This window comes from Struthio camelus, chromosome 30 (genome assembly GCF_040807025.1).
Source record: "Struthio camelus isolate bStrCam1 chromosome 30, bStrCam1.hap1, whole genome shotgun sequence".
NCBI lineage: Eukaryota > Metazoa > Chordata > Aves > Struthioniformes > Struthionidae > Struthio > Struthio camelus.
Window position 1 is genome coordinate 3183857 of NC_090971.1, and position 15633 is coordinate 3199489.

The following is a 15633-nucleotide window of genomic DNA, read 5'->3' on the forward strand; positions in this document are numbered from 1 at the left end:
AAGGCAGCACACGCAGAGCAGCTTTTCCCGTTTAATGGCTTCGGGGCACGTGCGGGATCCGTCCCGGCGGCGTCAGGCGTCCCCCGTCCGCAGGATCCGCAGCAGCATGCCGTGCACCACCTCGTCCATGAACCCCTGCCGGAGCAAAGCTCAGCCGGGACCCGCTGCACCCAGACTCCGTCCCAGCCTCCAGCGCTGGCTAAAAATTGCATTTTGCAGCATTTCAGCCCAAAACACCCTCCAGGGCAGAGATGCCTCCGACTCCTACCTGGGCGGCGTTGAGCAAGTGGGTTCTGTAGATGGTGACGATGTCCTGGTGGTTTTTCTGCTGGAGCTGGTGGGAAAAAAGGAGGTTGGAAGCAGAGCCGGGGCAATGCCGGTGGGCGATGCCGGTGGGCGATGCCAGGCAATGCTGGCGGGCGATGCCGGGTGCCGGGGACCCACCTCCAGCCGGAGCTGCAGCCGGACGCTCTCGCTGCGGACTGCCAGCACCTCCGCTGAGAGCTTCTCCATCTCCGCCAGCAGCTGCTTGATCTGGCGTCAGGCAGCAGGGAGCAGAGTTGGGAGCCGACGGGGAAAAACGGGGGGCTGGCTCCTGCCCCGCTGCTACCCCCGGGAGTTGTCTCAACCCTCCTGCCTGCCCCCCCCCCCCCAAAGTTGGCTGAGAAATGGGCGCTTTGAGATCTTTTTGCACAACGGGAAATTCTCGCTCCTGCTGGGTGTTAGGCATTTCCATGGATCAGGTTGGCTTTATCAGGAGGAGATAGCGATGGGAAGGGGATGATGGTGGGAAAAGGATGGTGTTGGGAAGGAGGAGGGGATGGTGATGGGAAGGGGATGTTGGCGGGCAGGTGATGGCAATGGGAAGGGGACGGTGATGGGAAGGAGATGGTGTTGGGAAGGGGATAATGATGGGAACGGGAAGGTGATGACTATGGGAAGGGGATGATGATGGGAAGGGGATATTGATGGGCAGGGAAAGAGATTATGATGGGAAAGGGATGGCAATGGGAAAGGGATGGCAATGGGAAGGAGAGAATGAGAAGGGGACGGTGATGGGCAAGTGATGGTGATGGGAACGGCGATGGGAAGGACATAACGATGGCAAGGACATACCGATGGCAAGGGGATGGTGATGGGAAGGGGCTGCCTCCTCCTGTTAGCCTTGTGTGTGGGCCCTGACTCTTACCTTCCCCTCCTTGTCCTGGCAGGCCCTGGCGAGCTCACCCACTTTGGCGCTGAGCTTCTCCACGCTCCTCTCTAGCCCCCGCGATGTCACCTGCAGCTCCCGTGCCTCCTGCTCCCGCTCGGCTGCCCGCACCTCCAGCTCCTCCTTCGCCCTCCTCTCGGCAGCCGCAGCCTCGGCCCAGCGCGCGGCCTCAGCGCTGGCTGCCTCCAGCTCCCGCCGCAGCGCCCGGCTGCCCTCTGGGATGTCTGGGGTCATCTCCTCGCGGGAGCGCAGCGCGGCCCCTGCGGCTGGCCCGTCTCCGCCGTCCTCGTCCCAGCGACCGCGGGGGTCTCTTTCACCCGGCGGCCGCGGGGCATCCCCGAGTGCCTCGCCTTCGCCTTCCATCTGCGACACGAGTTGCAAGGCCTCGTGCTGCGTCCTCACCAGCCCGTCCAGCTTGCAGTGCAGCTCCTGGAGGATGCAGGCGCCAGGGAGCTGGTTGCCGGCCTCTTCCTGGGCCTGGGCGCCCAGGCTGTCTCGCAGCACCGCCAGCTCCCGCCGCTGTGCCGCCAGCCGCCGTCTCAGCCGTGTCGTCTCCTCCTGCTCGGCCTCCAGCGCCCGGGCCAGGGCGGCTGCCCGCTGCCCAGGCCCCTCGGTGGCCGCCGCCGCACTGGCGTCCCGCTCTCGCAGCCCACGCAGCTCTTCCTGCAGCCGCTCACGCTCCCGGCCCAGCTGGGCCAGCTCGCCCAGGAGCCTTCCGTTGCTCTCCTTGAGCTCCAGCACCTCCTTCTCCAACTTGGAGCTCCTGGCCCGCGGCCGCTCTTCGGCCTCTCTCTCCAGCGTGCGTGCTTGGCTCTGGCTTTTTTCTGCCTGGCTTGGATTCACTTCCTCTGGCTTGGCCCTGCCGTTCTCTGGCGAGCGGGAAGGCGCTGCCCCGTCGAGCGGCTCCTCCAGCTCCCGCTGACTCTGCAGGGCCCGGAGGGTCTCCAGGAGGGGCCGGGATCTCCGCAGCAGCTCGGCATGACTCTCGTCGGCGTGGCTCAGCGCCTGCTCCAGCCCCAGTGCCAGCTTCTCCCAGGCCGCCAGGCTTTTCCGGACGGCGTCGGCCGACACCACCTCATAATGCAGTTTGCTCCTCAAAGCTTCCTCCACCTCCTTCCTCAGTCCCTTGCTCCTGGTGAAGACGGTGAGCTTCTCCGCCCGCAGTTTGGTGCAGGTTTCCTCCAGCCAGGAGAGGAACAGTGCCAGAGGTGCCCACAGCCGCTGCTCGTCCCCGTCAAGCTGGGCCTGCTCGGCGGCGGCGATCGTGGCTGGTGGGTTTTCTGAGTGGTCCTCGAGCTCCCGTAGCCTCCTGCACGCATCCTCCCGCTCTGGCTCACCTTGCTGCCGCTCCTCCTCTTCCTCCGGTGCCGCCAAGCCTCCTGCCGCCTCCTCCTTCCTCCTCCTCAGCTCCCGCAGGTGCTCGGCCAGGAGGGTCAGGCAATAGTCATCCTCCGGCTCTGTCCCGGCTTCACTCTTTGTCCCCAGCAGCAGCTGCTCCAGCTCTCGCACCCGCTGCCAGAGGCTGCGCGCTGTTGTCCGACGGGCGGCCGAGAGCCACTCGCACTCCCGCACCTTTGTCACCAGCTGCTGCTCCAGCTGCAGGACCTTGGCCCGCTCGGCTTCGCAGCGGCACCGCCACTCCTCCGCGTCACAGCCTTCCTCCTCCTCCTCCTCCTCCTCGCTGTCGTCTGTGCTGTTGCAAGCTGGGGCCGCCTGGGACACGTGGGAGCAAGCCACGGCGTGCGTTGAACAGGAGTCGGAGGCCACGGGTGCATCGCGCAGGGAAGTGGCTGCTGGCTTTACCTGCATCTCGGCATCCCCAGGACAACCAGCTCCTTTCCCTGCTGGCGGGAGAAGAAACGACCCGCGAAGGCTCAATGCACCACATTTCCAAGCCATGGGCAGCCAAGGGCAGAGCTGTGGTGCCCCTGGCAATACTTTTCCCATCGGGAACTCAGAGTGCAGTGCAGCGGGGATGGGGCGAGCCACCTGCAGGGCCACCCAGGCTGTCGGCATGGTCTTGGCTCTGCTGCAGTGCCCGCTCCACAGAGCAGTGGCCGTGCGAACTGGGCTCCCCGCAAAGCAGTGCCAGCCAAGTCCCGCAAAGCAAAGCCAAAAGCAGCTGGCGGTGGCCGTGCAATGAGCTAAGCCAGCAGGCATCCGTGGAAAAGCTCCCTTTTTGCCTTTTCTAATAAAATAAGCAACCAATATCCTGGCTGAGCAATGACCAGGGAGTGGAAAAGGGGCCTTAGCGGGATGGGTTAGGGTGCAAAGCCAGTGGCAGCAGGATGTGGCGGGGTGCAGCAGGATGTGTCACCTGCCGTGCCCTCTCCTCGGCTTGGCACCCTGCTGCCAGTGGCACGCAGCAGTCGCCGGAGCACACGGCTTGGCGCCTGCCAGGCATAGTGGTGGGCGTCATGGCCCATCCGGTCCTGGGCTGCCGCGGCCGCCCCATGGCTCAGCAGCAGCTCGGCCGCCTCCACACTGCAGCTCTCGCAGGCCAGGATCAGTGCTGTCCTGCCAGGAGTGGTGACACTGTGACATGGTGGCTCGATGGCACAACTTTCCATGCTGACCCCTTGTGGCCATTTTTCCCTGCCCAGCACCTCTCCGTGGGGACCAAGGAGAGGTGGTGGTGGCATCTAGGGGCTTTGGGGATCCTTGGGGACAACGTTGGAGCTGCTCTTTGCAGGGAGCAATCACTCAATGCACTGGCGGGAGAACACTGAGCCACGTTGCCACCCTGTAGCCCCCAAACCGTCCCCCAAATCCCCCTCTTCGGCAACCTGGGATGACTCACTTCATGTCCTTGTCGGCGAGGTTGGGGTCGGCCCCTCTCTGCAGGAGCTGGGCGCAGATGGCAGCGTGGTTGCCCCGCGCAGCAATCATCAGGGGTGTCTGCCCATTCTGGGGTGGGGGGGCACGAGGGGTGACCATTGGCCCTGCAGCACCCTGAGCTGGCTCTCGCCACCCGCCGGCCCCCACTCACGCCATCAGTCACGTCCAGTAGGGCCTCGTGGTCGCAGAGCAGCAGCACGCTGGAGGCGCAGCCGGAGGAGGCTGCAGGGGGGAAGCATCAGCACTGGCAGTCCGCGGTCCCCCATTATCTTGGGGGGCTCGGAGTCGGTCAGACATGGGGATGGCGGGGTGGACTCCCTGCACGAGAGCCTCAAAGGCAGCCCTGTGTCCCCACACAGCTCCCACACAGTGGGATCCGTGCCCACCCACATGCCCTCGCGGCTCTCCATCCCTGGGGACCCACCCATGCACCCGGGTCCCCACGCCGGCACTCACCGGCCCAGTGCAGCGGGGTCCGGCTCTGCCCGTCCACATGGCCCTCATTGGCACCATACTGTGGGAGGGGAGTGGGGCAGAGGGCATGGGCCCCCCTCCCCAAGCTGGGAAAAGGACCCAGGCGTCCTGCCCTGCTCCCGCCCTGCTGTCCCCCCACAACCCCTTCTGCAGCTGCCTTATTGCTGTTCCCTTCCCTGTCCCCGTCCCTGTCTGCATCACCATCCTATCCCCTTCCCTGTCTCCATCCCTGTCCCCATCCTTGTCCCTTTCCCCAAACCTGTCCCCAACCCCATCCCTGTCCCCATCCCTGTCTGCATCACCATCCTATCCCCTTCCCTGTTTCCCTCCCCATCCTTGTCCCTGTCCCCATCTGCATCCCCTTTTGTGTCTCCATCCCCATCCCGTGCAGCCTCGTACCTGCAGCAGGACCTTGACGCACTGGGGCTGGCAGGCAATGGTGGCCAGGTGCAGAGCGGTGCTGCCTGTGAGAGAGCAGCGTTGGGCCCTGCGGCACCCAGGGGGACATGGTCCGTGGGGAACCTGCCACATGGGCTTGGCGTATTGGGGTGTTGGTTGGAGACCCACTCAGCCCTTCGCTGGGCACCGGAGAAGACCCGGGCTGGGCTGTGCTAGAGTGGGGCTGCAGGCTCTATCCCCAGAGCGGTGCTGGTGGTGTCCTGCCAAGCTGGGGCATGGGGACGGGGCTGAGCCCCAGCTGCCCCACGTACCGTCATCATTCTTCTCGTTAACAGGGGCCCCGTGGGCCAGCAGCAGCGTCAGGCACTCTGTGAGACCCTTGGAGGCGGCCAGGTGAAACCTGGAAGGCAAAAGCGACTGGGACCCCGGCACTCACAGCGCCTGGCCATGCCTGGAGCAGCACGAACAGCTCCCGAGCTTGATCCCCCTGTCCGGGCACCCTGGCTCACATACGCGGATTGGCCCATGGCGTTGAGCTTGGTGGGTCTGGCTGTTTTGCGGGCAGCCAGGACAGCTACCCGGCCCACATCGCCCTTCTCCACGGCTTCGAAAAGCTTCTGGTCATGCTTGTTCCAGCTCTCCACCTGCGGTTGGTTTGTGGAGGAGTGTATCGTCGGCCTCCCTGTTCTGCAGGGGTAAACGCGCCCTTCCTCTCCGAGCAGTGAGGGGAAACTGAGGCATGGGCTGACAGAGGACATGCAGACCCACCGCAGTGCTTGCCCTGGCAGAGGGGTGTTGCACAAAACCCACGATTGCTCAAAGCCTAATGAGTCAGCTCTGCCGGCGGCAGCAGTGCCCGGGCCCAGCGCCAGGCGCGGGGATGCCCGCCACCCTGGCAGCTTGCTGCGGGGATGGAGGGGCTGCCCCGGGGGCAGTGCTTCAGGGTTTGAGGAGTAGTGAGCTGCCTCCCAGGCAGGCAGTCTGGGTGGCAGGGAGCTGTGCCTCAGTTTCACTTTTTGCTGCACTGGGATGGAGTTGCACGGGGAAGGCGCTGCTTATAGGGTGCTCTTGGAGCCAAGCCGGCTCCATGCCGGCAGCAGAGCCTGGAAAGGAGAGGTGAGGCTGGAGCATGTCCCTGCCTGCGCCCGCCTGGCGGGTTTGTCAGGCTGAGACAGTGCCTCGCTGGGCTCTGGGGCCAGACTTGGGGCTGAGCACAGGGCCAGGACGGGGATGCGATTCCATGCATGAGGGACTTTTTCCAGCGCCAGGGTGGGCTGGGGACCACCCCCCCCCCAGGGCCAGCACTGCCGGAAAAAAGAGCCCAGCTGGGGACTCACCGCCACCTGCGAGCTGGAGCACGAGAACATCTTCTTCATGTTGGTGGCTCCCCTGTGCCCCAGGCACTTCCCGTGGCTGAAAAAACCTACCTGGATGGTGCTGGGGTGCAGAGGGCCAGCGCAGCATCCTGCAGATGCCGAGCGTGGCGGTGCTGAGTGCTCGGTGCTAGGTTCGGGTGGCACTGGCTGCTCGGCGCCGCCCCACGCACCTGACCCTGGCTCACACCCAGCCCGGGCTTGTCCCGTATGCTGGCTCCAGGGCTGCTTGGGAAGGAGAGCTGGGACCTGGCGTTTGGCATGGGATCAGCCCATGGGCTGGACCACGGGGAAAAGCCCAATGGGGTGGCAGAAGGGACCCCCTGGAACCAGCCAAGCCCTGAGGCCCTTCCCAGGGCTGCAGCCCCAGAGCCCGGGCATCTCCGAGCTCCCAAAGCATTGTTAGAGAAGGGAATTGTAGCTGACTTAGTTTCAGCTTAGCATAAGTCTGACTCTTGCTTAGCATAAGTGCCTAAAGTAGGTGAAGCCTGCAGGCCAAGGGACTGAACTGTAACCCAAAGAACATTGCTGACGACGCGACTGCAAAATCAGCTAGAGCCAGCCCTCAAGGATACAGAACAGAGTGACCAGAATGAACAGAGGTAACAGCTGACCTACGGATAAGATAAGGTACTGTGGAGCAGGAGCATAGCAACCGTCTAGCAACCGTCCCGCGATGTAGACATGGACCCATCAGAGGGAAAGAGACCACCGACTCAGTAAAGAAGATTGGAAGAGACTTCCACTGGCGAGAGGGGAAATAAGACTGTAAAGAGTATAATTACTTCAGAATTCTTTTGTTCTGGGTCCCTCCCCAGAGGCATCCAGCTCGAGCTGTTACTCTGTTGTACCATCAGGGCCTTTCGGGGCGGCCGGACCGCCTCCGAGTGCCTTTTGGGGTGGCCGGACCGCCTCCGAGTGCCTTTCGGGGCGGCCGGGGAGGCTCCGAGTGCTTTTGTGGGAGACCGGGCCACCTCCGGGTGCCTTTCGGGGCGGCCGGGCCACCTCTGAGTGCCTTTCGGGGCGGCCGGGCCACCTCTCAGTGCCTTTCGGGGCGGCCGGGCCACCTCTCAGTGCCTTTGTGGGCAGCCGGGCCACCTCTCAGTGCCTTTGTGGGCAGCCGGGCAACCTCTCAGTGCCTTTGTGGGCAGCCGGGCCGCCTCCGAGTGCGTTTGTGGGCGGCCGGGGAGGCTCCGAGTGCCTTTCGGGGCGGCCGGGGAGGCTCCGAGTGCCTTTCGGGGCGGCCGGCGAGGCTCCGAGTGCCTTTCGGGGCGGCCGGGCCGGCTCCGAGTGCCTTTCGGGGCGGCCGGGCCGGCTCCGAGTGCCTTTCGGGGCGGCCGGGCCGCCTCCGAGTGCCTTTCGGGGCGGCCGGAAAGCCTCCGAGTGCCTTTCGGGGTGGCCGGGGAGGCTCCGAGTGCCTTTCGGGGCGGCCGGCGAGGCTCCGAGTGCCTTTCGGGGCGGCCGGCGAGGCTCCGAGTGCCTTTTGGGGCGGCCGGCGAGGCTCCGAGTGCCTTTTGGGGCGGCCGGGGAGGCTCCGAGTGCCTTTTGGGGCGGCCGGGGAGGCTCCGAGTGCCTTTGGGGGCGGCCGGGGAGGCTCCGAGTGCCCTTCGGGGCGGCCGGGCCGGTTCCGAGTGCCCTTCGGGGCGGCCGGGGAGGCTCCGAGTGCCTTTCGGGGCGGCCGGGGAGGCTCCGAGTGCCTTTCGGGGCGGCCGGGGAGGCTCCGAGTGCCTTTCGGGGCGGCCGGCGAGGCTCCGAGTGCCTTTCGGGGCGGCCGGCGAGGCTCCGAGTGCCTTTCGGGGCGGCCGGCGAGGCTCCGAGTGCCTTTCGGGGCGGCCGTGGAGAATCCGAGTGCCTTTGGGGGCGGCCGGGTCACCTCCGAGTGCCCTTCGGGGCAGCCGGGGAGGCTCCGAGTGCCTTTCGGGGCGGCCCGGCCGCCTCCGAGTGCCTTTCGGGGCGGCCGGACCGCCTCCGAGTGCCTTTCGGGGCGGCCGGGGAGGCTCCGAGTGCCTTTCGGGGCGGCCGGGGAGGCTCCGAGTGCCTTCCGGGGCGGCCGGGCCGCCTCCGAGTGCCTTTTGGGGCGGCCGGGGAGGCTCCGAGTGCCTTTCGGGGCGGCCGGGGAGGCTCCGAGTGCCTTTCGGGGCGGTCGGGCCGCCTCCGAGTGCCTTTCGGGGCGGCCGGCGAGGCTCCGAGTGCCTTTCGGGGCGGCCGGCGAGGCTCCGAGTGCCTTTTGGGGCGGCCGGGGAGGCTCCGAGTGCCTTTGGGGGCGGCCGGGTCACCTCCGAGTGCCTTTCGGGGCGGCCGGCGAGGCTCCGAGTGCCTTTCGGGGCGGCCGTGGAGGCTCCGAGTGCCTTTGGGGGCGGCCGGGTCACCTCCGAGTGCCCTTCGGGGCAGCCGGGGAGGCTCCGAGTGCCTTTGGGGGCGGCCCGGCCGCCTCCGAGTGCCTTTCGGGGCGGCCGGACCGCCTCCGAGTGCCTTTCGGGGCGGCCGGGGAGGCTCCGAGTGCCTTTCGGGGCGGCCGGGGAGGCTCCGAGTGCCTTTCGGGGCGGCCGGGGAGGCTCCGAGTGCCTTTCGGGGCGGCCGGGCCGCCTCCGAGTGCCTTTCGGGGCGGCCGGGGAGGCTCCGAGTGCCTTTCGGGGCGGCCGGGGAGGCTCCGAGTGCCTTCCGGGGCGGCCGGGCCGCCTCCGAGTGCCTTTTGGGGCGGCCGGGGAGGCTCCGAGTGGCTTTCGGGGCGGCCGTGCTGGCTCCGAGTGCCTTTCGGGGCGGCCCGGCCGCCTCCGAGTACCTTTTGGGGCGGCCGGGCCGCCTCCGAGTGCCTTTGTGGGCAGCCGGGCCGGCTCCGCGTGCCTTTTTGGGCGGCCAGGCAGGCTCCGAGTGCCTTTCGGGGCGGCCAGCGAGGCTCCGAGTGCCTTTCGGGGCGGCCAGCGAGGCTCCGAGTGCCTTTCGTTGAGGCCGGGCCGGCTCCGAGTGCCTTTTCGGACATCCAGGCAGGCTCCGAGTGCCTTTCGGGGCGGCCAGCGAGGCTTCGAGTGCCTTTCGGGGCGGCCGGGGAGGCTCCGAGTGCCTTTCGGGGCGGCCGGGCCGGCTCCGAGTGCCTTTGTGGGCGGCTGGGGAGGCTCCGAGTGCCTTTCGGGGCGGCCGGCGAGGCTCCGAGTGCCTTTCGGGGCGGCCGGCGAGGCTCCGAGTGCCTTTTGGGGCGGCCGGGGAGGCTCCGAGTGCCTTTGGGGGCGGCCGGGGAGGCTCCGAGTGCCTTTCGGGGCGGCCGGGCCGCCTCCGAGTGCCTTTCGGGGTGGCCGGGGAGGCTCCGAGTGCCTTTCGGGGCGGCCGGGGAGGCTCCGAGTGCCTTTCGGGGCGGCCGGGCCGGCTGCCAGTGCCTTTCGGGGCGGCCGGCCGGCTGCCAGTGCCTTTCGGGGCAGCCGGGGAGGCTCCGAGTGCCTTTTGGGGCGGCCGGGGAGGCTCCGAGTGCCTTTTGGGGCGGCCCGGCCGCCTCCGAGTACCTTTCGGGGCGGCCGAGGAGGCTCCGAGTGCCTTTTGGGGGGCCTGGGCCGCCTCCGAGTGCCTTTCGGTGTGGCCGGAAAGCCTCCGAGTGCCTTTCGGGGCGGCCGGGGAGGCTCCGAGTTCCTTTGGGGGCGGCCGGGGAGGCTCCAAGTGCCTTTCGGGGCGGCCAGACCGCCTCCGAGTGCCTTTCGGGGCGGCCGGACCGCCTCCGAGTGCCTTTTGGGGTGGCCGGGGAGGCTCCGAGTGCCTTTCGGGGCGGCCGGGGAGGCTCCGAGTGCCTTTCGGGGCGGCCGGGGAGGCTCCGAGTGCCTTTCGGGGCGGCCGGGCCGCCTCCGAGTGCCTTTTGGGGCGGCCCGGGAGGCTCCGAGTGGCTTTCGGGGCGGCCGTGCTGGCTCCAAGTGCCTTTCGGGGCGGCCCGGCCGCCTCCGAGTACCTTTTGGGGCGGCCGGGCCGCCTCCGAGTGCCTTTGTGGGCAGCCGGGCCGGCTCCGCGTGCCTTTTTGGGCGGCCAGGCAGGCTCCGAGTGCCTTTCGGGGAGGCCAGCGAGGCTCCGAGTGCCTTTCGGGGCGGCCAGCGAGGCTCCGAGTGCCTTTCGTTGAGGCCGGGCCGGCTCCGGGTGCCTTTTCGGACATCCAGGCAGGCTCCGAGTGCCTTTCGGGGCGGCCAGCGAGGCTTAGAGTGCCTTTCGGGGCGGCCGGCGAGGCTCTGAGTGCCTTTCGGGGCGTCCGGGCACGCTCCGAGTGCCTTTCGGGGCGGCCAGACCGGCTCCGAGTGCCTTTTTGGGCGGCCAGGCCGCCTCCGAGTGCCTTTCGGGGTGGCCGGGCTGGCTCCGAGTGCCTTTCGGGGTGGCCGGGGAGGCTCCGAGTGCCTTTCGGGGTGGCCGGGGAGGCTCCGAGTGGCTTTCGGGGCGGCCGGGCCGGCTGCCAGTGCCCTTCGGGGCGGCCGGGGAGGCTCCGAGTGCCTTTCGGGGCAGCCGGGGAGGCTCCGAGTGCCTTTCAGGGGGCCGGGGAGGCTCCGAGTGCCCTTCGGGGCGCCCGGACCAGCTCCGAGTGCCCTTCGGGGCAGCCGGGGAGGCTCCGAGTGCCTTTCGGGGCGGCCGGGCCGCCTCCGAGTGCCTTTCGGGGCGGCCGGGGAGGCTCCGAGTGCCTTTCGGGGCGGCCGGGTCGCCTCCGAGTGCCTTTCGGGGCGGCCGGGTCGCCTGCGAGTGCCTTTCGGGGCGGCTGGGGAGGCTCCGAGTGCCTTTCGGGGCGGCCGGGGAGGCTCCGAGTGCCTTTGTGGGCGGCCGGGGAGGCTCCGAGTGCCTTTCGGGGTGGCCGGGGAGGCTCCGAGTGCCTTTCGGGGCGGCCGGGGAGGCTCCGAGTGCCTTTCGGGGCGGCCGGGGAGGCTCCGAGTGCCTTTCGGGGCGGCCGGGGAGGCTCCGAGTGCCTTTCGGGGGGCCGGGGAGGCTCCGAGTGCCTTTTGGGGCGGCCGGGGAGGCTCCGAGTGCCTTTCGGGGCGGCCGGGGAGGCTCCGAGTGCCTTTCGGGGCGGCCAGACCGCCTCCGAGTGCCTTTCAGGGCGGCCGGGCCGGCTCCGAGTGCCTTTCGGGGCGGCCGGGCCGGCTCCGAGTGCCCTTCGGGGCGGCCGGGGAGGCTCCGAGTGCCTTTCGGGGCGGCCGGGGAGGCTCCGAGTGCCTTTCGGGGTGGCCGGCGAGGCTCCGAGTGCCTTTCGGGGCGGCCGGGGAGGCTCCGAGTGCCTTTGGGGGCGGCCGGGGAGGCTCCGAGTGCCTTTCGGGGGGCCGGGGAGGCTCCGAGTGCCTTTCGGGGCGGCCGGCGAGGCTCCGAGTGCCTTTCGGGGCGGCCGGGGAGGCTCCGAGTGCCTTTGGGGGCGTCCGGGTCACCTCCGAGTGCCCTTCGGGGCAGCCGGGGAGGCTCCGAGTGCCTTTCGGGGCGGCCGGGCCGCCTCCGAGTGCCTTTCGGGGCGGCCGGGCCGCCTCCGAGTGCCTTTCGGGGCGGCCGGGGAGGCTCCGAGTGCCTTTCGGGGCGGCCGGGGAGGCTCCGAGTGCCTTTCGGGGCGGCCGGCGAGGCTCCGAGTGCCTTTCGGGGCGGCCGGCGAGGCTCCGAGTGCCTTTCGGGGCGGCCGGGGAGGCTCCGAGTGCCTTTGGGGGCGGCCGGGGAGGCTCCGAGTGCCTTTTGGGGCGGCCGGGTCACCTCCGAGTGCCTTTCGGGGCGGCCGGCGAGGCTCCGAGTGCCTTTTGGGGCGGCCGGGGAGGCTCCGAGTGCCTTTGGGGGCGTCCGGGTCACCTCCGAGTGCCCTTCGGGGCGGCCAGCGAGGCTCCGAGTGCCTTTCGGGGCGGCCGGGGAGGCTCCGAGTGCCTTTCGGGGCGGCCGGGTCGCCTCCGAGTGCCTTCCGGGGCGGCCGTGCCGCCTCCGAGTGCCTTTTGGGGCGGCCGGGGAGGCTCCGAGTGCCTTTCGGGGCGGCCGGCGAGGCTCCGAGTGCCTTTTGGGGCGGCCGGGGAGGCTCCGAGTGCCTTTTGGGGCAGCCGGGCCGCCTCCGAGTGCCTTTGTGGGCAGCCGGGCCGGCTCCGAGTGCCTTTTTGGGCGGCCAGGCAGGCTCCGAGTGCCTTTCGGGGCGGCCGGGCCGCCTCCGAGTGCCTTTCGGGGCGGCCAGCGAGGCTCCGAGTGCCTTTCGGGGTGGCCGGGCTGGCTCCGAGTGCCTTTTGGAGTGGCCGGGGAGGCTCCGAGTGCCTTTCGGGGCGGCCGGGGAGGCTCCGAGTGCCTTTCGGGGCGGCCGGGCCGCCTCCGAGTGCCTTTCGGGGTGGCCGGGGAGGCTCCGAGTGCCTTTCGGGGCGGCCGGGCCGGCTGCCAGTGCCCTTCGGGGCTGCTGGGGAGGCTCCGAGTGCCTTTCGGGGAGGCCGGGTAGGCTCCGAGTGCCTTTCAGGGGGCTGGGGAGGCTCCGAGTGCCTTTCGGGGAGGCCGGGGAGGCTCCGAGTGCCTTTCGGGGCAGCCGGGCACGCTCCGAGTGCCTTTTGGGGCGGCCGGGGAGGCTCTGAGTGCCTTTGGGGGCGGCCGGGGAGGCTCCGAGTGCCTTTGGGGGCGGCCGGGGAGGCTCCGAGTGCCTTTTGGGGCGGCCGGGGAGGCTCCGAGTGCCTTTCGGGGCGGCCGGGTCACCTCCGAGTGCCTTTCGGGGCGGCCGGGTCACCTCCGAGTGCCTTTCGGGGCGGCCGGGCCGGCTCCGAGTGCCTCTTCGGGCGGCTGAGCCGCCTCCGAGTGCCCTTCGGGGCGGCCGGCGAGTCTCCGAGTGCCTTTCGGGGCGGCCGGGGAGGCTCCGAGTGCCCTTCGGGGCGGCCGGGCCGGCTGCCAGTGCCCTTCGGGGCGGCCGGGGAGGCTCCGAGTGCCTTTCGGGGCAGCCGGGGAGGCTCCGAGTGCCTTTTGGGGGGCCGGGGAGGCTCCGAGTGCCCTTTGGGGCGCCCGGACCAGCTCCGAGTGCCCTTCGGGGCAGCCGGGGAGGCTCCGAGTGCCTTTCGGGGCGGCCGGGCCGCCTCCGAGTGCCTTTCGGGGCGGCCGGGGAGGCTCCGAGTGCCTTTCGGGGCGGCCGGGTCGCCTCCGAGTGCCTTTCGGGGCGGCCGGGTCGCCTGCGAGTGCCTTTCGGGGCGGCTGGGGAGGCTCCGAGTGCCTTTCGGGGCGGCCGGCGAGGCTCCGAGTGCCTTTGTGGGCAGCCGGGGAGGCTCCGAGTGCCTTTCGGGGTGGCCGGGGAGGCTCCGAGTGCCCTTCGGGGCGGCCGGGCCGGCTGCCAGTGCCCTTCGGGGCGGCCGGGGAGGCTCCGAGTGCCTTTCGGGGTGGCCGGGGAGGCTCCTAGTGCCTTTCGGGGGGCCGGGGAGGCTCCGAGTGCCTTTCAGGGCGGCCGGGGAGGCTCCGAGTGCCTTTCGGGGCGGCCGGGGAGGCTCCGAGTGCCTTTGGGGGCGGCCGGCGAGGCTCCGAGTGCCTTTTGGGGCGGCCGGGCCGGCTCCGAGTGCCCTTCGGGGCGGCCGGGGAGGCTCCGAGTGCCTTTCGGGGCGGCCGGGGAGGCTCCGAGTGCCTTTGTGGGCGGCCGGGGAGGCTCCGAGTGCCTTTCGGGGTGGCCGGGGAGGCTCCGAGTGCCTTTCGGGGCGGCCGGGGAGGCTCCGAGTGCCTTTCGGGGCGGCCGGGCCGGCTCCGAGTGCCCTTCAGGGCAGCCGGGGAGGCTCCGAGTGCCTTTCGGGGCGGCCGGGGAGGCTCCGAGTGCCTTTCGGGGGGCCGGGGAGGCTCCGAGTGCCTTTCGGGGCGGCCGGCGAGGCTCCGAGTGCCTTTGGGGGCGGCCGGGGAGGCTCCGAGTGCCTTTGGGGGCGGCCGGGTCACCTCCGAGTGCCTTTCGGGGCGGCCGGCGAGGCTCCGAGTGCCTTTTGGGGCGGCCGGGGAGGCTCCGAGTGCCTTTGGGGGCGTCCGGGTCACCTCCGAGTGCCCTTCGGGGCAGCCGGGGAGGCTCCGAGTGCCTTTCGGGGCGGCCGTGCTGGCTCCGAGTGCCTTTCGGGGCGGCCGGGCCGCCTCCGAGTGCCTTTCGGGGCGGCCGGGGCGGCTCCGAGTGCCTTTCGGGGCGGCCGGGGAGGCTCCGAGTGCCTTCCGGGGCGGCCGGGCCAGCTCCGAGTGCCTTTCGGGGCGGCCGGGGAGGCTCCGAGTGCCTTTCGGGGTGGCCAGACCGCCTCCGAGTGCCTTTTGGGGCGGCCGGGGAGGCTCCGAGTGCCCTTCGGGGCGGCCGGGGAGGCTCCGAGTGCCTTTCGGGGCGGCCGGGGAGGCTCCGAGTGCCTTCCGGGGCGGCCGGGCCGCCTCCGAGTGCCTTTCGGGGCGGCCGGGGAGGCTCCGAGTGGCTTTCGGGGCGGCCGTGCTGGCTCCGAGTGCCTTTCGGGGCGGCCCGGCCGCCTCCGAGTACCTTTTGGGGCGGCCGGGCCGCCTCCGAGTGCCTTTGTGGGCAGCCGCGCCGGCTCCGCGTGCCTTTTTGGGCGGCCAGACCGCCTCCGAGTGCCTTTTGGGGCGGCCGGGGAGGCTCCGAGTGCCTTTCGGGGCGGCCGGGGAGGCTCCGAGTGCCTTTCGGGGCGGCCGGGGAGGCTCCGAGTGCCTTTCGGGGCGGCCGGGCTGGCTCCGAGTGCCTTTTGGGGCGGCCGGGCCGCCTCCGAGTGCCTTTCGGGGCGGCCGGGCCGCCTCTGAGTGCCTTTCTGGGCGGCCGGGGAGGCTCCGAGTGCCTTTCGGGGCGGCCGGGGAGGCTCCGAGTGCCTTTGGGGGCGGCCGGGTCACCTCCGAGTGCCTTTCGGGGCGGCCGGGGAGGCTCCGAGTGCCTTTGGGGGCGGCCGGGGAGGCTCCGAGTGCCTTTCGGGGCGGCCGGGGAGGCTCCGAGTGCCTTCCGGGGCCCCCGGGCCACCTCCGAGTGCCTTTTGGGGCGGCCGGGGAGGCTCCGAGTGCCTTTCGGGGCGGCCGTGCTGGCTCCGAGTGCCTTTTGGGGCGGCCCGGCCGCCTCCGAGTACCTTTCGGGGCGGCCGGGCCGCCTCCGAGTGCCTTTGTGGGCAGCCGGGCCGGCTCCGCGTGCCTTTTTGGGCTGCCAGCGAGGCTCCGAGTGCCTTTCGGGGCGGCCAGCGAGGCTCCGAGTGCCTTTCGGGGTGGCCGGGCTGGCTCCGAGTGCCTTTCGGGGTGGCCGGGGAGGCTCCGAGTGCCTTTCGGGGTGGCCGGGGAGGCTCCGAGTGCCTTTCGGGGCGGCCGGGCCGGCTCCGAGTGCCTTTCGGGGTGGCCGGGGAGGCTCCGAGTGCCTTTCGGGGCGTCCGGACACGCTCCGAGTGCCTTTCGGGGCGGCCGGGCCGGCTG

The 15633-nt window shown here is 70.5% G+C and overlaps 1 protein-coding gene across 1 annotated transcript; it reads right to left on the reverse strand.

The window, feature by feature from the left end:
- Window positions 1–72: 72 nt before the first annotated feature.
- ANKRD35 (ankyrin repeat domain 35) lies at window positions 73–6297 on the reverse strand. Its single transcript, XM_068921945.1, has 13 exons — window positions 6259–6297; window positions 5435–5565; window positions 5233–5321; window positions 4922–4986; window positions 4505–4562; window positions 4200–4270; window positions 4011–4117; window positions 3528–3727; window positions 1805–3054; window positions 1190–1768; window positions 445–534; window positions 269–334; window positions 73–135 (listed from the first exon to the last, which is right to left on the reverse strand). The coding sequence occupies exons 1-13, from the start codon at window positions 6295–6297 to the stop codon at window positions 73–75; spliced, it is 2808 nt and encodes a 935-aa protein (XP_068778046.1).
- Window positions 6298–15633: the final 9336 nt, after the last annotated feature.